Raw genomic sequence first — 24,504 nt, 5'->3', positions numbered from 1 at the left:
GTGTATCCCTCTCAGTGCTGGCAACAATCTCCTCACAGTGTATCCCTCTCAGTGCTGGCAACAATCTCCTCACAGTGTATCCCTCTCAGTGCTGGCAACAATCTCCTCACAGTGTATCTCTCTCAGTGCTGGCAACAATCTCCTCACAGTGTATTCCTCTCAGTTATGGCAACAATCTCCTCACCGTGTATCCCTTTCCGTGCTGGCAACAATTTCCTCAGAGTGTATCCCTCTCAGTGCTGGCAACAATCTCATCACAGTGTATCCCTTTCAGTGCTGGCAACAATCTTCTCACAGTGTATCCCTCTCAGTGCTGGCAACAATCTCCTCACCGTGTATCCCTCTCAGTGCTGGCAACAATCTCCTCACTGTGTATCCCTCTCAGTGCTGGCAACATACTCCTCACAGTGTATTCCTCTCAGTGCTGGCAACAATCTCCTCATAGTGTATCCCTCTCAGTGCTGGCAACAATCTCATCACAGCGTATCCCTCTCAGTGCTGGCAACAACCTCCTCACAGTGTATCCCTCTCAGTGCTGGCAAAAATCTCATCACAGTGTATCCCTCTCAGTGCTGGCAACAATCTCCTCACAGTGTATCCCACTCAGTGCTGGCAACAATCTCCTCACAGTGTATCCCTCTCAGTGCTGGCAACAATCTCCTCACAGTGTATCCCACTCAGTGCTGGCAACAATCTCCTCACAGTGTATCCCTCTCAGTGCTGGCAACAATCTCCTCACAGTGTATCCCTCTGAGTGCTGGCAACAATCTCCTCACAGTGTATCCCTCTCAGTGCTGGCAACAATCTCCTCACAGTGTATCCCACTCAGTGCTGGCAACAATTTCCTCACAGTGTATCCCTCTGAGTGCTGGCAACAATCTCCTCACAGTGTATCCCTCTGAGTGCTGGCAACAATCTCCTCACAGTGTATCCCTCTCAGTGCTGGCAACAATCTCCTCACAGTGTATCCCACTCAGTGCTGGCAACAATCTCCTCACAGTGTATCCCTCTCAGTGCTGGCAACAACCTCCTCACAGTGTATCCCTCTCAGTGCTGGCAACAATCTCCTCACAGTGTATCCCTCTCAGTGCTGGCAACAATCTCCTCACAGTGCATCCCTCTCAGTGCTGGCAACAATCTCCTCAGTGTATCCCTCTCAGTGCTGGCAATAATCTCCTCACAGTGTATCCCTCTGAGTGCTGGCAACAATCTCCTCACAGTGTATCCCTCTGAGTGCTGGCAACAATCTCCTCACAGTGTATCCCTCTCAGTGCTGGCAACAATCTCCTCACAGTGTATCCCTCTGAGTGCTGGCAACAATCTCCTCACAGTGTATCCCTCTCAGTGCTGGCAACAATCTCCTCACAGTGTATCCCTCTGAGTGCTGGCAACAATCTCCTCACAGTGTATCCCTCTGAGTGCTGGCAACAATCTCCTCACAGTGTATCCCTCTCAGTGCTGGCAACAATCTCCTCACAGTGTATCCCTCTCAGTGCTGGCAACAATCTCCTCACAGTGTATCCCTCTGAGTGCTGGCAACAATCTCCTCACAGTGTATCCCTCTCAGTGCTGGCAACAATATCCTCACAGTGTATCCCTCTCAGTGCTGGCAACAATCTCCTCATAGAGTATCACTCTCAGTGCTGGCAACAATCTCCTCACAGTGTATCCCTCTCAGTGCTGGCAACAATCTCCTCACAGTGTATCCCTCTCAGTGCTGGCAACAATCTCCTCACAGTGTATCCCTCTCAGTGCTGGCAACAATCTCCTCACAGTGTATCCCTCTCAGTGCTGGCAACAATCTCCTCACAGTGTATCCCTCTCAGTGCTGGCAACAATCTCCTCACAGTGTATCCCTCTGAGTGCTGGCAACAATCTCCTCACAGTGTATCCCTCTCAGTGCTGGCAACAATCTCCTCTCAGTGCTGGCAACAATCTCCTCACAGTGTATCCCTCTCAGTGCTGGCAACAATCTCCTCACAGTGTATCCCTCTCAGTGCTGGCAACAATCTCCTCACAGTGTATCCCTCTCAGTGCTGGCAACAATCTCCTCACAGTGTATCCCTCTCAGTGCTGGCAACAATATCCTCACAGTGTATCCCTCTCAGTGCTGGCAACAATCTCCTCACAGTGTATCCCTCTCAGTGCTGGCATCAATAACTGAATCTTCTCTAATTACTTTACATGGTTGATCACTTGCGGGTTGCAAGTTAGTGCCGCACACTGTAACACTGACCTAACTTATCTGACCTTGTGTATACTGTTTTATACCACAATGTTTGTTCACGTTTATCAGTCATACAGAGTCTCGTATGTATATATATATATATATGCCGCAGATGTTAGGCGCTTTAAATATACTTGTGGTGATACGTTCGTTGCAATGTTTAACCCTAGATCTTGTTCCTTGCATATCTCCTTAGTTATATTCAAGCTTGGTAATACCTGCATCATGCCTCTGTTCGGTATACAGAGTTTTTCATTCCCTCGCAGCCCGGCCTGGCGCCAGTCTTCCCTACTGATTGCTTACTCAACAAGACTATTGTTGTTAACCGCCACCTGGGTAACATATCCATCACAGTCTGATTGTTGTGTCACTTGGGAGAGGTAGTGATCCACTTTCATCTTGAATACTTCAACAATTGTTCCAGCAATATTTTTGATATCTGCTGGAAGCAGGGTGAACAATTTTGCACTGTAGTTAGTGACACAGTGTTATCTTGTAGCGTGCTAGTTAGGGACGAGTCCCACATGTATCCTGAGTGTATATATCGTCAGATCTCTCTCTCTCTCTCTCTCTCTCTCTCTCTCTCTCTCTCTCTCTCTCCTCTACGATCAAGACAAGTCTTCCCAGTAAATTAACTGCTTTACCAGTCTATGCTTAATATTATTTTCAACATGGTTTACAATGGTGGGTTTCAACGATATTAATTCCCATACTATCAATGGTGGTCTTTAACGACATTCCCATACTATCAATGGTGGTCTTCAACGACATTCCCATACTATCAATGGTGGTCTTCAACGACATTCCCATACTATCAATGGTGGGTTTCAACGATATTAATTCGGTGATCATCGCCATTAATTGCGATAATGGCGACCACTAGTAGTCCTTAACATCAATACTTCAGCAAGAAGTCTTTTCAATACCATTAATTCCAGTGATGGTTATCAATACCACTGTTTCCAGTAATCAATACCATTAATTCCAGTGATGGTTATCAATACCACTGTTTCCAGTAATCAATACCATTAATTCCAGTGATGGTTATCAATACCACTGTTTCCAGTAATCAATACCATTAATTCCAGTGATGGTTATCAATACCACTGTTTCCAGTAATCAATACCATTAATTCCAGTGATGGTTATCAATACCACTGTTTCCAGTAATCAATACCATTAATTCCAGTGATGGTTATCAATACCACTGTTTTCAGTAGTGGTTATCAATACCATTAATTCCAGTGATGGTTATCAATACCACTGTTTCCAGTAGTGGTTATCAATACCATTAATTCCAGTGGTGGTTATCAATACCACTGTTTCCAGTAGTGGTTATCAATACCATTAATTCCAGTGGTGGTTATCAATACCACTGTTTCCAGTAGTGGTTATCAATACCATTAATTCCAGTGATGGTTATCAATACCACTGTTTCCAGTAGTGGTTATCAATACCATTAATTCCAGTGGTGGTTATCAATACCACTGTTTCCAGTAGTGGTTATCAATACCATTAATTCCAGTGGTGGTTATCAATACCACTGTTTCCAGTAGTGGTTATCAATACCATTAATTCCAGTGGTGGTTATCAATACCACTGTTTCCAGTAGTTATCAATACCATTAATTCCAGTGGTGGTTATCAATACCACTGTTCCCAGTAGTTATCAATACCATTAATTCCAGTGGTGGTTATCAATACCACTGTTTCCAGTAATCAATACTATTAATTCCAGTGGTGGTTATCAATACCACTGTTTCCAGTAGTGGTTATCAATACCATTAATTCCAGTGGTGGTTATCAATACCATTAGTTACAGTAGTGGTTATCAATACCATTAGTTCCAGTGATGGTTATCAATATCATTAGTTCCAGTGGTTATCAATACCATTAGTTCCAGTGGTAGTTATCAATACCATTAGTTCCAGTGGTAGTTATCAATATCATTAGTTCCAGTGGTTATCAATATCATTAGTTCCAGTGGTGGTTATCAATATCATTAGTTCCAGTGATGGTTATCAATATCATTAGTTCCAGTGGTTATCAATACCATTAGTTCCAGTGGTAATCAATACCATTAGTTCCAGTGGTAGTTATCAATATCATTAGTTCCAGTGGTTATCAATATCATTAGTTCCAGTGGTGGTTATCAATATCATTAGTTCCAGTGGTGATCAATATCATTAGTTCCAGTTGTGGTTATCAATATCATTAGTTCCATTGGTGGTTATCAATATCATTAGTTCCAGTGGTGGTTATCAATACCATTAGTTCCAGTGGTGGTTATCAATATCATTAGTTCCAGTGGTGGTTATCAATACCATTAGTTCCAGTGGTGGTTATCAATATCATTAGTTCCAGTGGTGGTTATCAATATCATTAGTTCCAGTAGTGGTTATCAATACCATTAGTTCCAGTAGTGGTTATCAATACCATTAGTTCCAGTGGTGGTTATCAATACCATTAGTTCCAGTGGTGATCAATACCATTAGTTCCAGTAGTGGTTATCAATACCATTAGTTCCAGTAGTGGTTATCAATACCATTAGTTCCAGTAGTGGTTATCAATACCATTAGTTCCAGTGGTTATCAATACAAATAGTTCCAGTGGTGGTTGTTAATACCATTGCTCGCAACAGAGGGTGGCAGAAGAGGTACAACAGAGGGTGGCAGGAGAGTTATAACAAAGGGTGGCAGGAGAGGTACAACAGAGGGTGGCAGGAGAGGTACAACAGAGGGTGGCAGGAGAGGTACAACAAAGGGTGGCAGGAGAGGTACAACAAAGGGTGGCAGGAGAGGTACAACAGAGGGTGGCAGGAGAGGTACAACAGAGGGTGGCAGGAGAGGTACAACAGAGGGTGGCAGGAGAGGTACAACAGAGGGTGGCAGGAGAGGTACAACAAAGGGTGGCAGGAGAGGTACAACAAAGGGTGGCAGGAGAGGTACAACAGAGGGTGGCAGGAGAGGTACAACAAAGGGTGGCAGGAGAGGTGGTGTACGCCTCTTTGCCATCATTATCTCACAATGGAAGCATCACCAGGAAGAAAATAATCATTGGCTGACGAATAGGCGGGTACCAGACCTCCCGCACCACTGCCACAATAACTCTTAAGCAGTAGTGACACTGAGGTCATATTCCTATATTAAGTAGTCAAGCCAGTCGATAGGATTCAACGTAGCAATCAGGGCCACAACTACATTGACAGTGCTGTGCCACAGCCGTCACCACAACGGTATTCTGTGACAGCAGTCACCACCACAGTATTCTGTGACACAACAGTCACCACTACTGCACTCTGTAACACAGCAGTCACCACAAATGTATTCTGTGACAGCAGTCACCATTACTGTACTCTTCATCCAGCAGTCACCACCAGTGTACTTTGCACACAACAGTCACTCCCCCCACTGTACTATTCGTACAGCAGTCACTATTACTGTACTCGGCAGACAGCAATCACCAAGAGTGTTATGTATTGAGAAACGCTAAATACTCCTAGAAGTCATGAACCACAGGCTGGAGAGAAGCATACTTGTCCAGGACAGACACGTTGAGACTCAATACGCAGTGAAAACAGAAAGAACTCAAATGGCTATCAGGACAAGAGCAGCGAGGATTGCACTGAACACCGCAGTGAATGCCGAGGATTCTCTTGGTAACCGTGCACTGTACGAATCCTCACTGGAGATCACAGCAAAGCCAGGTATTCGCAAAGACTTTCATCCCTGAAGCATGAATTGAATTGTGCTACAAAAAATTAACCGAGGTCACCACCAGGGTCCCCCCTCCACTGCTGACAGAGATGTACTTCAGACACCATCCAAGGAGAGAAGTCAGCCTCTCTGACCACACACACACATCGAGGAAATAATCCAGAGAGGGGGCCCGCATCCAAACCCCAAATGGCACAGAACGCCAAGTACGGCGAGCAGAGGGTTCTCCTCCCTTCTACAAAGACCGCAGCAGGACCGGGTAGCCAGGAGAATGCTGAAACCAAAACAGGAAGCGCAGGCCAGGAAAAGCCCACAAGAGTAGAGAAAGTTCTCTCACCTGGCAAAGTATGGGATACACCCATGCAAAGCCAGATTTCTAAGCGATGAACAGGATTCAGGAAGCAGAGAAGAGATCTGGCCGAGGAGATGTGGCAGCCATATTCCAGTCTGGAATGAGACGAGGCCATATACAGACGGAGCATTGTTCGATGGTTCACCCTTCCCAGGTGTGATGAGAGAACATCTTACGAATGTACAGCGCCTGCAGAACATCCGCTTTGAGTTTCTTAATATGAGAGAAGCACATCGGGCTACGACGATCGAAGATACCACAAAATGTCACCTGCTACTCATAGGGAAGAAGTGCACCACAGAGGCACACATCAGGCGTTGAACAAAAATAAAGCCTGGCATTGGGATGTCTACTGAGTCGACTTCAGAAAAGGGAGTGGTATCGGTGCCAAGGCCATCCACAACAACCGTACACTCGGCAGAGTCTGGTTCTAAGACACTTAAATGAACCATGTCCACACAGGGCGTCAGTGGACCACTCACACTGGTGAGTGGTCCACTAGGAAAGGTTAAGGTTAATAATCTCTCCCTCTCACAATCAACAAACTCATCTTCCATAATAAGTGACCTCAGAGATTTCTTTTGCCAAATTAACGAGTCGACCTTAAAATTCCATTTATATGCATTGAGTTAAATCCGCCGTGGTTGTTGTGTTGCTGTGTGTGTACACAACTGTCTGCTGAGAACACTGTCGCTGTGTTGTGTTGCTGTGTGTACACAACTGTCTGCTGAGAACACTGTCGCTGTGTTGTGTTGCTGTGTGTACACAACTGTCTGCTGAGAACACTGTCGCTGTGTTGTGTTGCTGTGTGTACACAACTGTCTGCTGAGAACACTGTCGCTGTGTTGTGTTGCTGTGTGTACACAACTGTCTGCTGAGAACACTGTCGCTGTGTTGTGTTGCTGTGTGTACACAACTGTCTGCTGAGAACACTGTTGCTGTGTTGTGTTCCTGTGTGTGTACACAACTGTCTGCTGAGAACACTGTCGCTGTGTTGTGTTCCTGTGTGTGTACACAACTGTCTGCTGAGAACACTGTCGCTGTGTTGTGTTCCTGTGTGTGTACACAACTGTCTGCTGAGAACACTGTTGCTGTGTTGTGTTCCTGTGTGTGTACACAACTGTCTGCTGAGAACACTGTCGCTGTGTTGTGTTCCTGTGTGTGTACACAACGGTCTGCTGAGAACACTGTTGCTGTGTTGTGTTCCTGTGTGTGTACACAACGGTCTGCTGAGAACACTGTCGCTGTGTTGTGTTCCTGTGTGTGTACACAACGGTCTGCTGAGAACACTGTCGCTGTGTTGTGTTCCTGTGTGTGTACACAACGGTCTGCTGAGAAAACTGTCGCTGTGTTGTGTTCCTGTGTGTGTACACAACTGTCTGCTGAGAACACTGTTGCTGTGTTGTGTTCCTGTGTGTGTACACAACTGTCTGCTGAGAACACTGTCGCTGTGTTGTGTTCCTGTGTGTGTACACAACGGTCTGCTGAGAACACTGTCGCTGTGTTGTGTTCCTGTGTGTGTACACAACGGTCTGCTGAGAAAACTGTCGCTGTATTATTGTTGCTGCTGTGTGTGTACACAACTGTCTGTTGAGAAAAGACTGTGGCTTAGTTGGCAGCGTCCTCAGCTCACACTATGAGGATCGGGGATTGATCCCCGGCACGGGTGAATCGTTGGGCATGTTTCCTTACACCTGTTGTTCATGTTCACCTAGCAGTAAATAGGTACCTGGGTGTTAGTCGACTGATGTGGGTGGCATCCTGGGGAGCAACAAAATGCTCTACATAACCAGGGACTTTCTATATAGTACACCAGTTACGGCAGCTACCTCTGTAATAGTTGTATCGTGTACTTATAGAAATATACGTGGAGGCTGTTTTCGTTTTTCTCTTTTTATTTACACACTTATCTGCCGAGAACACACAACAACACTGGTGCGGGACCAGTGTGTACAGGGTGAGGGATTATTGTGTAGGGTAATGGACCATTATGTGTAGTGTGATGGACCATTATGTGTTGGGTGATGGACCATTATGTGTTGGGTGATGGACCATTATGTGTAGTGTGATGGACCATTATGTGTTGGGTGATGGACCATTATGTGTAGTGTGATGGACCATTATGTGTTGGGTGATGGACCATTATGTGTTGGGTGATGGACCATTATGTGTAGGGTGATGGATCACTGTGTGTATGGTGAAGGATCAATGTACGTAGGGTGTTGGACCCCTGTGTGTAGTATTACCAAATGCGACATCCATGAAGTATAGACATCTCCAGAGAATACCAGAAGGTCAACTTACTGATCCCCTCTCTAGCATCTACGCTGTTTCTGGTTTTATTACAGTTTATCAGAGAATATTCTAGTTCAGTTATCCTTTCAAATTGAGACATTTCAATAGCGCTTTAGGATTGCAAATAAATGAATATAAACCAACTAAATAAAATTTAATAACACATTTATCTAGATGGTAATAATTAAAGGTAATATACTTGGTATAATTAAGGAGATAATCTCCTACACAACTCTTGGAGTATAACTTGGAATACATTTATATCAAAGTTATTTGGTAATATAATCGTATAGTGCTACGGGCACTGTAATACTCTTAAGTACTATCTAGTATGCTGCTGTGATGAGATATACTAAAAAATACGAATAATATAATTATGTGTCTATGTGCTCAATAATGATCGTTATGTCTTGGTAAGACTCGACTCGACTTAGAATTATACTGTCACTGACCAGAAGTCCATCAATAATTTACCTTCTCAACCAACAAAGCAATCGAACAGTTTGCTTGAATATGACAAGACATTCGCCAAACAGCAATAATGTAGGAAGCAGCAGTAAACAGCACAGTGCCAGGCAAGGAACAAGGAGACAAAACAATGGTCCTAACTCTAAACCTTCAACAGATTCTAGACAGAAGGCATAAAACTCCCTTATTATTGAAACTAAGTTCAGCATTATCATATCCCAGACTGCAGCAGTGCGTAGATGCCAGAACAAATGTAGGTCAAAAGCTTAACTTGGAACCATAAATGTACAGTGTGTCTCCACAACACACAACCTCTGCAAAACGTCAAATATCACTAAGTCTAAATAATTCTCTGTGAACAAAGTTATGCAGAGTTACGAGATGTATGTCCCGGCTCACCCACGGAGACACACACTGCCAAAAACAGAGTCTAAATTGCAAAAGATGACAGAGCAGAGAAACGAGACGTTTCTCCAAAGAGGAGCAATGAAAGAAAGAGGGCAAAAAAAGGACAGCAGCTTCGACATCAGAGATGTCATGTGACTTGTACCAGGTTCCACCTAACTTGAAACCTTAACAAATGGACAGGTTGTTTGCAAGTGCTGGCAGCCAATTAAAACTCTAACAGTGAGCACAGTGACAGGTGTAGTTGTTACATCCTACCTACATAAAGCTAATAAGTCAAAGAATATTATAAAGTAAGATATTTTCATTTCAGTTATTAATGAAAACATTGGCAATATAAAGTTATATGTAAATTCAATTATATATATATTATATATATATACATATATATATATATATATATATATATATATATATATATATATATATATATATATATATATATATATATGCAATAAGATGACATTAAACAGGTGATATCACAATATGCAAAGCAACCAACATAAAAGAAAAGCGAAATTCCAAGCGCTTTCTATTTCGTGACTTCTCACATTATCAAGGAACTATAAAAAACAAACAGGAAGGCAAGACTACACCTCTCAGTCACGTCACATCAAACAAGACTACACCTCTCAGTCACGTCACATCAAACAAGACTACACCTCTCAGTCACGTCACATCAAACAAGACTACACCTCTCGGTCACGTCACATCAAACAAGACTACACCTCTCAGTCACGTCACATCAAACAAGACTACACCTCTCAGTCACGTCACATCAAACAAGACTACACCTCTCAGTCACGTCACATCAAACAAGACTACACCTCTCAGTCACGTCACATCAAACAAGACTACACCTCTCAGTCACGTCACATCAAACAAGACTACACCTCTCAGTCACCTCACATCAAACAAGACTACACCTCTCAGTCACCTCACATCAAACAAGACTACACCTCTCAGTCACGTCACATCAAACAAGACTACACCTCTCAGTCACGTCACATCAAACAAGACTACACCTCTAAGTCACGTCACATCAAACAAGACTACACCTCTCAGTCACCTCACATCAAACAAGACTACACCTCTCCGTCACGTCACATCAAACAAGACTACACCTCTCAGTCACGTCACATCAAACAAGACTACACCTCACAGTTGCGTGACAACATCCGACGTTGTTGCGAAACACAAATGATATTCTACCCAAATATTAAGATTTTTTACATGTCTAATGTATCATTAAATTCTTCCCAAATTTTATTAATTATAAATAAATCCAATTTACATAAACCAAAAGAAATATTCATATTATTTTCAAAACCAATTTTTATGAAACATAATTCTATTATATTCCTGTCGACCATGGACTTGCTTGATACAACTTTCTCAGACTTTTGAAAATCAATTGGATGGTTAAAATCTCTCACGTGAATAAATAGAGCATTAGAATCTTGTCCAGTTCTAATGTTATATTTATGTTTTAAGCAAAGTTCAAGACTTTTACAAGTTTGACCGCAATAAACTTTATCGCATATTTTACAAGGAATCTTATAGACACATCCGTCAGCATTTTGGGGGAATTTTTTTTTATCAAAAGTTTTTTTCACTGTATCAAGATTTTTAAATACAACTTTAATATTAAAAGTCTTAAGAAGAGAAGGCATATCAACCAAGTTTTCATGGTAAGGGAGAACCAACATATTTTTAGTTGAATAAGGTTGGTTGTCCCTTTTTGGGTTGTAAAAAGTATTTCTTGCAGTGTTGAAGGGTTTATCAATTACGTTTCTTGGGTATTTTAGATCATTGGCTATTTCATAAATTTTGGATATTTCTTCATCTATGAACTCTGGACTACAAATACGTAAAGTTCTCAAAAACATTGATGAGAAAACAGACAGTTGAACTCTATCTTAATGTGAAGAATAATAGTGTACACAGGAGCAGTTATTTGAAGCTTTTCTGTAAACTTTAAATTTAAAATCATTGTTATCCTTAATAATTAAAACATCTAGGAAAGGCAATGAGTTAATTACTTCGAACTCAACAGTAAAATTTACAGAATAAGCTAAACTATTTAAATTAATGAGGAAATTGTTTATGTCTATATTTTTAGGCACAAGACACAAAATATCATCAACATATCTATATCACCTAGTTCTATTACGAAGGTTTGTGTTAAGTAATCTTGTTTCAAAACATTCTATTTATAAATTACTAAGAACAGACGAGAGAAGATTTCCAATTGCAATACCAAACTTCTGAGTGTAAAACACGTCATTAAACGTAAGTTTTGCATTAACTATTTATTCACTGAGGTTTCTCTGTATATTATGATATCACCTGTTTGCTGTGATCTTATTGCACACACACACGCACACACACACACACGCACGCACACACACACGCACGCACGCACACATATATATATATATATATATATATATATATATATATATATATATATATATATATATATATATATATATATATATATATCATGTCGTGCCGAATAGGTGAAACTTGCGATTTTGGCTTCAACAGAAACGCTTTTCTTGCCGAATAAGACAAGCGAAAATTTGTGTATACAAAAATTTCGCCAAAATCATTCTGAAACTAAGGAAAAAAATATATTTCACTGTGTTTATTATTAAATTATTGGATTAGGCTAAATTTAATTGCGCTTGTTACAAGGTTTTGTAAGTTTTCTAAGATTCTTTTGATATAAAACTATTAATTTTTACTTTAACACAAATAAAAAATATATCTTTAAACGTATAAGAGAAAATTTTACAAAAGACTAACTGACCAATTTTACCTATTCGGCACGCCCTATATATCGTCCTTTTCAGGGGGTACAACAATAGGGTGATAGACCCCCCTGTGTATGTGGTGATGGATCACTATGTGTAGGGTGATGGATCACTGAGTGTAAGGTGATGGATCACTGTAAGGTGATGGATCACTGTAAGGTGATGGATCACTGTGTGTAGGGGTCGTCCCACAGTTACTAAAAACAACAGACATAGCCCCACTCCACAAAGGGGGCAGTAAAGCAACAGCAAAGAACTACAGACCGATAGCACTAACATCCCATATCATAAAAATCTTTGAAAGGGTCCTAAGAAGCAAGATCGCCACCCATCTAGAAACCCATCAGTTACACAACCCAGGGCAACATGGGTTTAGAACAGGTCGCTCCTGTCTGTCTCAACTATTGGATCACTACGACAAGGTCCTAAATGCACTAGAAGACAAAAAGAATGCAGATGTAATATATACAGACTTTGCAAAAGCCTTCGACAAGTGTGACCATGGCGTAATAGCGCACAAAATGCGTGCTAAAGGAATAACAGGAAAAGTCGGTCGATGGATCTATAATTTCCTCACTAACAGAACACAGAGAGTAGTCGTCAACAGAGTAAAGTCCGAGGCAGCTACGGTGAAAAGCTTTGTTCCACAAGGCACAGTACTAGCTCCCATCTTGTTCCTCATCCTCATATCCGACATAGACAAGGATGTTAGCCACAGCACCGTGTCTTCCTTTGCAGATGACACCCGAATCTGCATGACAGTGTCTTCCATTGCAGACACTGCAAGGCTCCAGGCGGACATCAACCAAATCTTTCAGTGGGCTGCAGAAAACAATATGAAGTTCAACGATGAGAAATTTCAATTACTCAGATATGGTAAACACGAAGAAATTAAATCTTCATCAGAGTACAAAACAAATTCTGGCCACAAAATAGAGCGGAACACCAACGTCAAAGTCCTGGGAGTGATCATGTAGGAGGATCTCACCTTCAAGGACCATAACATTGTATCAATCGCATCTGCTAGAAAAATGACAGGATGGATAATGAGAACCTTCAAAACTAGGGAGGCCAAGCCCATGATGACACTCTTCAGGTCACTTGTTCTATCTAGGCTGGAATATTGCTGCACACTAACAGCACCTTTCAAGGCAGGTGAAATTGCTGACCTAGAAAATGTAGAGAGAACCTTCACGGCGCGCATAACGGAAATAAAACACCTCAATTACTGGGAGCGCTTGAGGTTCCTGAACCTGTATTCCCTGGAACGCAGGCGGGAGAGATACATGATTATATACACCTGGAAAATCCTAGAGGGACTAGTACCGAACTTGCACACGAAAATCACTCACTACGAAAGCAAAAGACTTGGCAGACGATGCAACATCCCCCCAATGAAAAGTAGGGGTGTCACTAGCACGTTAAGAGACCATACAATAAGTGTCAGGGGCCCGAGACTGTTCAACTGCCTCCCAGCATACATAAGGGGGATTACCAACAGACCCCTGGCAGTCAAGCTGGCACTGGACAAGCACCAAAAGTCAGTACCTGACCAGCTGGGCTGTGGCTCGTACGTTGGTTTGCGTGCAGCCAGCAGCAACAGCCTGGTTGATCAGGCTCTGATCCACCAGGAGGCCTGGTCACAGACCGGGCCGTGGGGGCGTTGAACCCCGGAACTCTCTCCAGGTAAACTCCAGGTGATGGTCCATCAGTATTGATCATTCTTAATCAAGTGTAACGACCAGTATGATCATTCTTAGTCCAGTGTAACGACCAGTATGATCATTCTTAGTTCAGTGTAACGACCAGTATGATCATTCTTAGTTCAGTGTAACGACCAGTATGATCATTCTTAGTTCAGTGTAACGACCAGTATGATCATTCTTAGTTCAGTGTAACGACCAGTATGATCATTCTTAGTCCAGTGTAACGACCAGTATGATCATTCTTAGTCCAGTGTAACGACCAGTATGATCATTCTTAGTACAGTGTAATGACCAGTATGATCATTCTTAGTCCAGTATAATGACCAGTATGATCATTCTTAGTTCAGTGTAACGACCAGTATGATCATTCTTAGTACAGTGTAATGACCAGTATGATCATTCTTAGTCCAGTATAACGACCAGTATGATAATTCTTAGTCCAGTATAATGACCAGTATGATCATTCTTAGTCCAGTATAATGACCAGTATGATCATTCTTAGTCCAGTATAATGACCAGTATGATCATTCTTAGTCCAGTATAATGACCAGTATGATCATTCTTAGTCCAGTATAATGACCAGTATGATCATTCTTAGTCCAGTATAATGACCAGTATGATCATTCTTAGTCCAGTATAATGACCAGTATGATCATTACAGTTTAGAGACTAACACAGATATGTACCAAAAATTTTTGTTTAACTATACGAGTTAGGTTACCGAGATGAAGGAAGGGAAGGAGGGAGGGAACGAGGGAGGGAGGAGAGGGTAAGGGAAAGAAGGAGGGAACGAAAGAGGAGGGAAGGGAGAATGATGATGGAAGAGGATATGAGGAGGAAAGAAAGAAAAAGGAAGGAGGGACGAGAGGTAATGATATAAAGAGGAAGTAGGATATAGAAATAAGTGAGGAAGGGAGGGAAGTGTTAGCTATGAATAAGAAGAGAGGAGGAGGGAGAGAGGAGGAGGAGGCAGGCGAGGGAGGGAACAATGGAAGGAGGAAGTGGAAAGTGGAAAGGACGAGGGAGGGAGAAGGGATGTGGGAGAAAGGAAGGAGGGAGGAGACGAGGAGTAGGAATGAGGAAGTGAATTAAAGGGGAGGAGGGAAATAAAGGAGTGAAACAAGAGGAGGTTGGCCGTGATAGGATCAGGCACAAGAAAGAAATGAAAAAGGGAAGGGTGGGAAAAATAGAGAAAGGAAGAGTGGAGGGAAAAAAGAAGGAAGGGAGGGAGGGTGAGAAGGGAGATAAGAGGACTAACTTACCTGGGCATGACAACAAGAGTGCCTACCTGGCCACCACCACCTCACCTGTAACAAACAAACTCACATTAACCAGTCAGTTATATACATGGAAGTAACAATATCTCTGTTAGGTTATACCATGAAGAGTTATACCATGAAGAGTTATACCATGAAGAGTTATACCATGAAGAGTTATACCATGAAGAGTTATACCATGAAGAGTTATACCATGAAGAGTTATACCATGCAGAGACAATTGTGTAGCAAAGCTTGCAACACAATTGTCCTCAAAGATTTGTTAAGTTATACCATGAATTAAGGAAAGATCCTGGACTTCACCTTACGAAAGCAGACAAAGCAAACGTGATAGTAATTATGGATAAAGTAGATTATAGTGGAAAAATGAACATGTTATTAGAAGACGGGGTAATTTAGGTGCCTCTTAAGAGTACAGTAAAAATACATACAGTAAAAATACTCTAGACACTAGCATAACAGCTTACTGGAGTGAGAAATATGGAAGAGGTATAAGATAAGCCGGGAAAAAACAGGGGCGTCACTGTGCTAACATCTGCAGTCCAAGATTAAATGCTACCAGCAAGTATCAGAAATATTTCTGGAACAAAGGTAGAGGATTTGCAAAGGGTAAACCGAACATATACCTGCAAACAATGCCAGATCAACCAAGTTATGGTAGTTATGAAGGGGTCAGAGACGCTGATACCAGTAAACTAAACAACCAATGACGAAATCTGGCACCAGGTCGAACTTTTACAACAGAACCTACGAAACTGTTGAGTGGAATGTAACAGGAATGAAAATGCTCCCGTTAACGATGATTAAAAGACCGTGTCACAAGCCAACATTCAACCTTAAAGATAAAATAAACAAAAAACAAATACACAGAAGCACACACAAAAGATGTTCCAGAGAGGGGACACAGAAACAAGGACCTCAAAACAGCCTGAGCTTGCTACCATCTGCAGCTCATAAGACTGCCATCCCCACGAGCCCCTTTGAGGCGGGGTAGATGGCAGACCAGAGGCCTAGCTTCTCCCTACGAGCCCCGTGAGGGCGGGGAATGTGGCTAGGCCTGGGGACACTTGGTCCCAAAGATGAGGAGGTACTGTACCTCCTCCCATGGGAGACTTAAGTCTCGAGACACTCCCCAGATAGGGAGCCAAGGCCGGGTCACCACTACTTGGAAAAGACCCGGGCCGGGAGAATACCGGCGAATAACAAAAAAAAAAAAAAAAAAAAAAAAAAATAAAAAAAAAAAAAAAAAATAAAATAAAGGACCTCAATGTTTTCCATGTCTTTAAACAGCATTTCATTTCGTTCCTCAAATTGGCTTGAACCTTTGAGTAGTCTGGTTCCTCGTCTTTGCATGTAAAGAGCGTGGAAACATTTCTCCCAGTTCATTACTCATGCCTTCACACACTTGGGCTTCCCTTCTTGCCTCATACAAGACTCTAAACTTAAAGCTGAGACTATCCTTCACTCTATCAACAAGGCTACCACCGAGAAACCCAGATTTTGATCTACCTGGAGTTAAAGTTGCGAACACCACCACTCAGGGCTTTTCTAGAAGCAACATCCATGTAGCTGCCATGGCCTCGTCACGCATCAGAGATCTCCCAAGGAAGAAAGATCCCCATGATACACCTAACAGTGAAGCAGGAATATAAATAACAAGTCGGACCGAAACGTCGTCGTAAGCTCCTCTCTTCTATGTGCGGGTTATTTGTGTATGAGGCAGGAATATATGCCATACCATGCAGGGGATGCAGTATCTATGTTCAAGAACTGGGGAATATTTTCACGCGTGTTTTAAGAACATATATATGCTTGCAACCGACAAGATAACAGCAACGACTGTTTCATACATAGATGTAAAGAGGTCCACCACATGCACTGGAACAATGCTGAAATGATCTACAAGGAAGCTCCTCTTAATTCCTACAACTGACACCACGGAACAAAGGGCTGGCACATGTATCATTTAAATAACCCTGGCACACATGATACTGCTATGTTTCTCAACTGTCACGTGACATAGCAATTAGATGACTTCACGCCTTCGTCTGACCATCAGCTACTTTCATTTTTCATAATTCTGATTTTTTTACACAAATCAATTTTTACAGGCTAATAGCTGCTATCCTACACCTGCTCATTTCAGAGCCCTATTTGAGGTATACCACCGCCCTCTCCCAGGTACCTACTTACTGCTAAGTGAACAGGGACAGCAGGTGTACGGAAACATGTCCAAAGTTTGCACCCGTACCGGGGAACGAACCCCGGGCACTCAGTGTATGAGCTGAGTGCATTTCTCATTCTTTAGTAACATTCGTAATGACCAAGATCCCAGGACCAAAACCTATTCACTAAAGGTGTCTTAAGTGTATGTACTTGTGTCCTATTGCCATATTGCCGGCATTAATACACTTTTTACCTTATATAAGAGAGTGTTATTGTCCAGCTGCCTCTGTACTGCCCAGTACTCTGAACCAATTAATGCTGCTAGTGTCCAGCTGACTCTGTACTGTCCAGTACTCTGAACCAATTAATGCTGCTAGTGTCCAGCTGCCTCTGTACTGTCCAGTACTCTGAACCAATTAATGCTGCTAGTGTCCAGCTGCCTCTGTGCTGTCCAGTACTCTGAACCAATTAATGCTGCTAGTGTCCATCTGCCTCTGTACTGTCCAGTACTCTGAACCAATTAATGCTGCTAGTGTCCAGCTGCCTCTGTACTGTCCAGTACTCTGAACCAATTAATGCTGCTAGTGTCCAGCTGCCTCTGTACTGTCCAGTACTCTGAACCAATTAATGCTGCTAGTGTCCAGCTGCCTCTGTACTGTCCAGTACTCTGAACCAATTAATGATGGTAGAGTATACACAGTGAGACATACACCACTTGGTGTATGTCTCTCACTGGGGACATACACCACTTGGTGTATGTCTCTCACTGGGGACATACACCACTTGGTGTATGTCTCTCACTGGGGACATACACCACTTGGTGTATGCCTCTCACTGGGGACATACACCACTTGGTGTATGTCCCCATCCCTGGGAGGTTAGAAAGCCGCAGCACATCTAACACTCGTCAAACGATCTAGGAATGACTCGGGTCACCTTCCTGATATCTAAAATGGCTACAGGAATGATGAGTGGTTTTGTGTGTAATGATTATATTTTGTACGTACTACATACTAGGTATATGCAACATGTGTGTTACTACAGGCAACACCAGCATTGTGACAGGTGTTAACATGTGTTATGTATTCCCACAGGCAGCGCGAGTGATACAGTCATCACATTATGAGCTGGAGTATGTGTTGGGACGTAAGATCATCTTCATCTGCACAGCAAGAGGCAATCCCAGACCCAGCATCACCTGGTACAAGGATGGTGTTGAACTCTATGCTCACAACTACTTCCAGGTACATCTCTACCTGTGTATCAGGTACTTTTACATTTGTGTATTAGTTAACACCGCCTCTGATTACCAGGTGCCTGTCTACCCGGGTACTAGGTACTTGTAATATATATTAGACTGGTTTCCAGAGTTCCTCTTCCCCTAACAACCAGGCCAAGCTGTTGCTGCCTATTTGACGGAGGCAGTAATCTGGTTTCACACTGAAAACTTCGCTTGTTCCAGTAATATTTCTGATATGTGTAACAGACTGAATATTTTTGGATAAAGGATGTTGACATGGTGTTCTCTTTCTGTGCACATGACTCCCCTGCTTTTCACTGGCATTACACTTCCTCCCAATATTCACACTAACTATACGTTGTTAGGGTAGTGTGAGTTTTGGACTCGGTTCTTCAATGCTTTCCCAGTATATATTCTCAGGTAACACTTCTTCGCTCAAGAGAGTACATTCAGAGTACTCTAAGGTATTTCTATTAGTATAAAATGATCTACTAGAGTAAATGATCCCAGTAAATTTTCCAACTTTGATATCTCTCCTGCCTTGAATGGACACGTCAATCACGAATGATGTTCTCGATGAGGGAGAGCACAGATGATCACAACAATGAATTTTAAACACCTCTAGGTGAGGTGACACCTGTAATAATAATAATAATAATGAATGTATGTGTGTGTACTCACCTACTTGTGGTTGCAGGGGTCGAGTCACAGATCCTGGCCCCGCCTCATCACTGGCCGCTACACGGTCACTCTCCTTAAAGCTATGTATGGATCCTGCCTCCACTGTATCACTACACAGACTATTCCACTTCCTGACAAATCTGTGATTGAAGAAATACTTCCTAACATCCCTGTGGTTCATCTGAGTCTTCAACTTTCAACTCTGACCACTTGTTACTATGTCCCATCTCTGGAACATCCTGTCTCTGTCCACCTTGTCGACTTCTCTCAGTATTTTATATGTCGTTAACATATCCCCCCTATCTCTCCTGTCTTCCAGTGTCGTCAAGTCGATTTCCCTTAATCTCTCTTCACAGGGCTTACCCCTTAGCTCCGGGACTAGTCTTGTTGCAAACCTCTGCACTTTCTCTAGTTTCCTTACATGCTTGGCCCTCATTTTGTGCACTATCACTCCATGATCGCATTTGTCACTGCCGTTTCTTGTGATTTCCCCTCCTTGCTTCCTCAGCCTGATTACCTGGTCCTTGACTGCTGCTTTCCTCCTGATGTGGTTGTACAACAGCTTCGGGTCAGATTTGGCTTTCGCTGCTACGTCATTTTCATACTGTCAATAGGCCTCCCTTCTTACCTGTGCATGCTTATTTCTGGCTCTACGACATCTCTCCTTATTCTCCTGGGTCCTTTGCCTTCTATACTTCCACTCTCTAGCACACTTGGTTTTGGCCTCTTTACACCTTTGGGTGAACCAAAGGCTCATCCTGGCTTTCTCGCTGTTTCTGTTACCCTTGGGTACAAACCTCTCCTGAGTGTGCGCGTACTTACCTAATTTGTACTCACTTAGTTGTGGTTGCAGGGGTCGATTCACAGCTCCTGGCCCCGCCTCTTCAACTGGCCGCTACTCAGTCACTCTTCCTGCTCCGTGAGCTTTATCGTACCTCTTCTTAAAACTATGTATGGATTCTGCCTCCACTACATCACTACCCAGGCTATTCCATTTCCTGATAACTCTGTGACTGAAGAAATGCTTCCTTACATCCCTGTGGTTCATCTGAGTTTTCAACTTCCAACTGTGACCCCTTGTTGCTGTGTCCCATCTCTGGAGCATCCTGCATCAGTCCAACTTGTCTATACCTCTCAGTGTGTGTGTGTGTGATGCCGAACAGGTAACACTTGCAATTTTGGCTTAAATAACAACGCTCTTGTTGCCGATTAGGGCAAGCGAAAATTTGTGTATGCAATAATTTCGCAAAAATCATTCCGAGCCTAACGAAAAAATATCTTTCATTGTGTTTGTTTATTATTAAATTACTGTAAACATATCTAACATATATGTAGCTGGATTAGGCTAAATTAAATTGCTCTAGTTATAATAATTAAGCAAGTTTTCTAAGGTTCCTTTGGCACAAAATTGTTAATTTTTACATTAACATAAAAACAATATATTTTTTAAACGTAAAAGAGAAAATTTTTAGAAAGAACTTAATTTTAAATGAGTTCTTGCTGACTGACCAATTTTACATATTCAGCACCACACACACACACACACACACACACACACACACACACACACACACACACACACACACACACACACACACACACACACATCAGATCTGGGCAACACAATTGTTTTCAAAAATTTGTTAAGTTATACCATGAATTAAGGAAAGATCCTGGACTTCACCTTACGAAAGCAGACATAGCAAATGTGATAGTAATTATGGACAAGGTAGATTATAGATTAAGAAATAACATACTATTATAAGACATCGGGAACTGACATGACCCATTAAGATAGGAGAGATACTGTGGGACTGATAACCAACTACGTCACGTCTTTCACCGCCTCCAGTAATTATTGTCTGTACTGGAGTGAAAAAGTCATTAGTTTGCGAAAAGTCTTAACAATGAATATAAGAGACGGTCGTCTTGTTCACCTGCTGGTCGCTTTCTCATATAATTAAAATAATGCACCAAACCTACACGAATATCCAATATTACCAACAGACCGGGCTGTGGCTCGTACGTTGGTTTGCGTGCAGCCAGCAGCAACAGCCTGGTTGATCAGGCTCTGATCCACCAGGAGGCCTGGTCACAGACCGGGCCGTGGGGGCGTTGACCCCCGGAACTCTCTCCAGGTAAACTCCAGGTAATAGAAAGACAACGTAGAACAATGTGAGGGGAAAGATAATCTTCAGCCAGAGGAGGAGGTGGTGGCGGTAGTAGAGGTGGGGGGGGGAGGAGGTGGTGGCGGTAGTAGAGGTGGGGGGGGGAGGAGGTGGTGGTGGTAGTAGAGGTGGGGGGGGAGGAGGTGGTGGTGGTAGTAGAGGTGGGGGGGGGAGGTGGTGGTGGTGGTAGTAGAGGTGGGGGGGGGGAGGAGGTGGTGGCGGTAGTAGAGGTGGGGGGGGGAGGAGGTGGTGGCGGTAGTAGAGGTGGGGGGGGGAGGAGGTGGTGGTGGTAGTAGAGGTGGGGGGGGGAGGTGGTGGTGGTGGTAGTAGAGGTGGGGGGGGAGGAGGTGGTGGCGGTAGTAGAGGTGGGGGGGGGAGGAGGTGGTGGTGGTAGTAGAGGTGGGGGGGGAGGTGGTGGTGGTGGTAGTAGAGGTGGGGGGGGAGGAGGTGGTGGCGGTAGTAGAGGTGGGGGGGGAGGAGGTGGTGGTGGTAGTAGAGGTGGGGGGGGGAGGTGGTGGTGGTGGTAGTAGAGGTGGGGGGGGGAGGAGGTGGTGGTGGTAGTAGAGGTGGGGGGGGAGGAGGTGGTGGTGGTAGTAGAGGTGGGGGGGGGAGGTGGTGGTGGTGGTAGTAGAGGTGGGGGGGGGAGGTGGTGGTGGTGGTAGTAGAGGTGGGGGGGGAGGAGGTGGTGGTGGTAGTAGAGGTGGGGGGGGGAGGAGGTGGTGGTGGTAGTAGAGGTGGGGGGGGGAGGTGGTGGTGGTGGTAGTAGAGGTGGGGGGGGGAGGAGGTGGTGGTGGTAGTAGAGGTGGGGGGGGAGGTGGTGGTGGTGGTAGTAGAGGTGGGGGGGGAGGAGGTGGTGGTGGTAGTAGAGGTGGGGGGGAGGAGGAGGTGGTGGTGGTAGTAGAGGTGGGGGGGGGAGGTGGTGGTGGTGGTAGTAGAGGTGGGGGGGGGAGGAGGTGGTGGTGGTAGTAGAGGTGGGGGGGGGAGGTGGTGGTGGTGGTAGTAGAGGTGGGGGGGGAGGAGGTGGTGGTGGTAGTAGAGGTGGGGGGGAGGAGGAGGTGGTGGTGGTAGTAGAGGTGGGGGGGGGAGGTGGTGGTGGTAGTAGAGGTGGGGGGGGAGGTGGTGGTGGTAGTAGAGGTGGGGGGGAGGAGGAGGTGGTGGTGGTAATAGAGGTGGGGGGGGGGAGGTGGTGGTGGTAGTAGAGGTGGGGGGGGAGGTGGTGGTGGTAGTAGAGGTGGGGGGGAGGAGGAGGTGGTGGTGGTAGTAGAGGTGGGGGGGGGGATGTGGTGGTGGTAGTAGAGGTGGGGGGGGAGGTGGTGGTGGTAGTAGAGGTGGGGGGGAGGAGGAGGTGGTGGTGGTAGTAGAGGTGGGGGGGGGGGAGGTGGTGGTGGTAGTAGAGGTGGGGGGAGGAGGTGGTGGTGGTAGTAGAGGTGGGGGGGAGGAGGAGGTGGTGGTGGTAGTAGAGGTGGGGGGGGGGAGGTGGTGGTGGTAGTAGAGGTGGGGGGGGGAGGAGGTGGTGGTGGTAGTAGAGGTGGAGGGGGAGGAGGTGGTGGTGGTAGTAGAGGTGGGGGGGAGGAGGAGGTGGTGGTGGTAGTAGAGGTGGGGGGGGGAGGTGGTGGTGGTAGTAGAGGTGGGGGGGGAGGTGGTGGTGGTAGTAGAGGTGGGGGGGAGGAGGAGGTGGTGGTGGTAGTAGAGGTGGGGGGGGAGGTGGTGGTGGTAGTAGAGGTGGGGGGGGAGGTGGTGGTGGTAGTAGAGGTGGGGGGGAGGAGGAGGTGGTGGTGGTAGTAGAGGTGGGGGGGGGGAGGTGGTGGTGGTAGTAGAGGTGGGGGGGAGGTGGTGGTGGTAGTAGAGGTGGGGGGGAGGAGGAGGTGGTGGTGGTAGTAGAGGTGGGGGGGGGAGGTGGTGGTGGTAGTAGAGGTGGGGGGGGAGGTGGTGGTGGTAGTAGAGGTGGGGGGAGGAGGAGGTGGTGGTGGTAGTAGAGGTGGGGGGGGGAGGTGGTGGTGGTAGTAGAGGTGGGGGGGGAGGTGGTGGTGGTAGTAGAGGTGGGGGGGAGGAGGAGGTGGTGGTGGTAGTAGAGGTGGGGGGGAGGAGGAAGTGGTGGTGGTAGAGGTGGGGGGGGAGGAGGAAGTGGTGGTGGTAGAAGTGGGGGGGGGAGGAGGAAGTGGTGGTGGTGGAGGTGGGGGGAGGAGGAGGAGGTGGTGGTGGTAGAGGTGGGGGGGAGGAGGAAGTGGTGGTGGTAGAGGTGGGGGGGAGGAGGAGGTGGTGGTGGTAGAGGTGGGGGGGGAGGAAGTGGTGGTGGTAGAGGTGGGGGGGAGGAGGAAGTGGTGGTGGTAGAGGTGGGGGGGGAGGAGGAAGTGGTGGTGGTAGAGGTGGGGGGGAGGAGGAGGTGGTGGTGGTAGAGGTGGGGGGGGGAGGAGGAGGTGGTGGTGGTAGAGGTGGGGGGCGGAGGAGGAAGTGGTGGTGGTGGAGGAGGTGAAGGAGGTGGAGATGATGGTGGAGGAGCGGGAAGAGGAGCAGCAACAGCACCAGAGGCAGCAGCAGAGGAAGCAGCAGCAGCAGAGGCAGCAGCAGAAGCAGAGGCAGCAGCAGAAGCAGAGGCAGCAGCAGAAGCAGAGGCAGCAACAGAAGCAGAGGCAGCAACAGAAGCAGCAGCAGCAGAGGCAGCAGCAGAAGCAGAGGCAGCAGCAGAAGCAGAGGCAGCAGCAGAAGCAGAGGCAGCAACAGAAGCAGAGGCAGCAGCAGCAGCAGAGGCAGCAGCAGAAGCAGAGGCAGCAGCAGCAGAGGCAACGGCTGCGGCGGCGGCGGCTGCTGTTGCTGCCTCTGCTGCTGTTGCTGCCTCTGCTGCTGTAATATTCATACCGGACGACAGAAACACCTCCACGAAAGTGATAAAAAAAATAAAAATTTCTACACAGGCGAAATTCCATCCATTTGTACAACTGGACCATTAATTAGAGGTTCATATAATAACATGAATAATACACCAGTG

General features: G+C 45.2%; 1 protein-coding gene across 1 annotated transcript in view; it reads left to right on the top strand.

The window, feature by feature from the left end:
* Positions 1-24,504, top strand: part of LOC128689500 (immunoglobulin domain-containing protein oig-4) — a 362,237-nt gene that overhangs the window by 261,341 nt on the left and 76,392 nt on the right. The window contains exon 4 of the mRNA XM_070086434.1: positions 18,524-18,673. Within this exon, the coding sequence (XP_069942535.1) occupies positions 18,524-18,673 (150 nt within the window). The remainder of the gene's footprint in view (positions 1-18,523; positions 18,674-24,504) is intronic.

This window comes from Cherax quadricarinatus, chromosome 18 (genome assembly GCF_038502225.1).
Source record: "Cherax quadricarinatus isolate ZL_2023a chromosome 18, ASM3850222v1, whole genome shotgun sequence".
Classification (NCBI taxonomy): domain Eukaryota; kingdom Metazoa; phylum Arthropoda; class Malacostraca; order Decapoda; family Parastacidae; genus Cherax; species Cherax quadricarinatus.
This window is presented reverse-complemented; position numbering and strand designations above follow the sequence as displayed.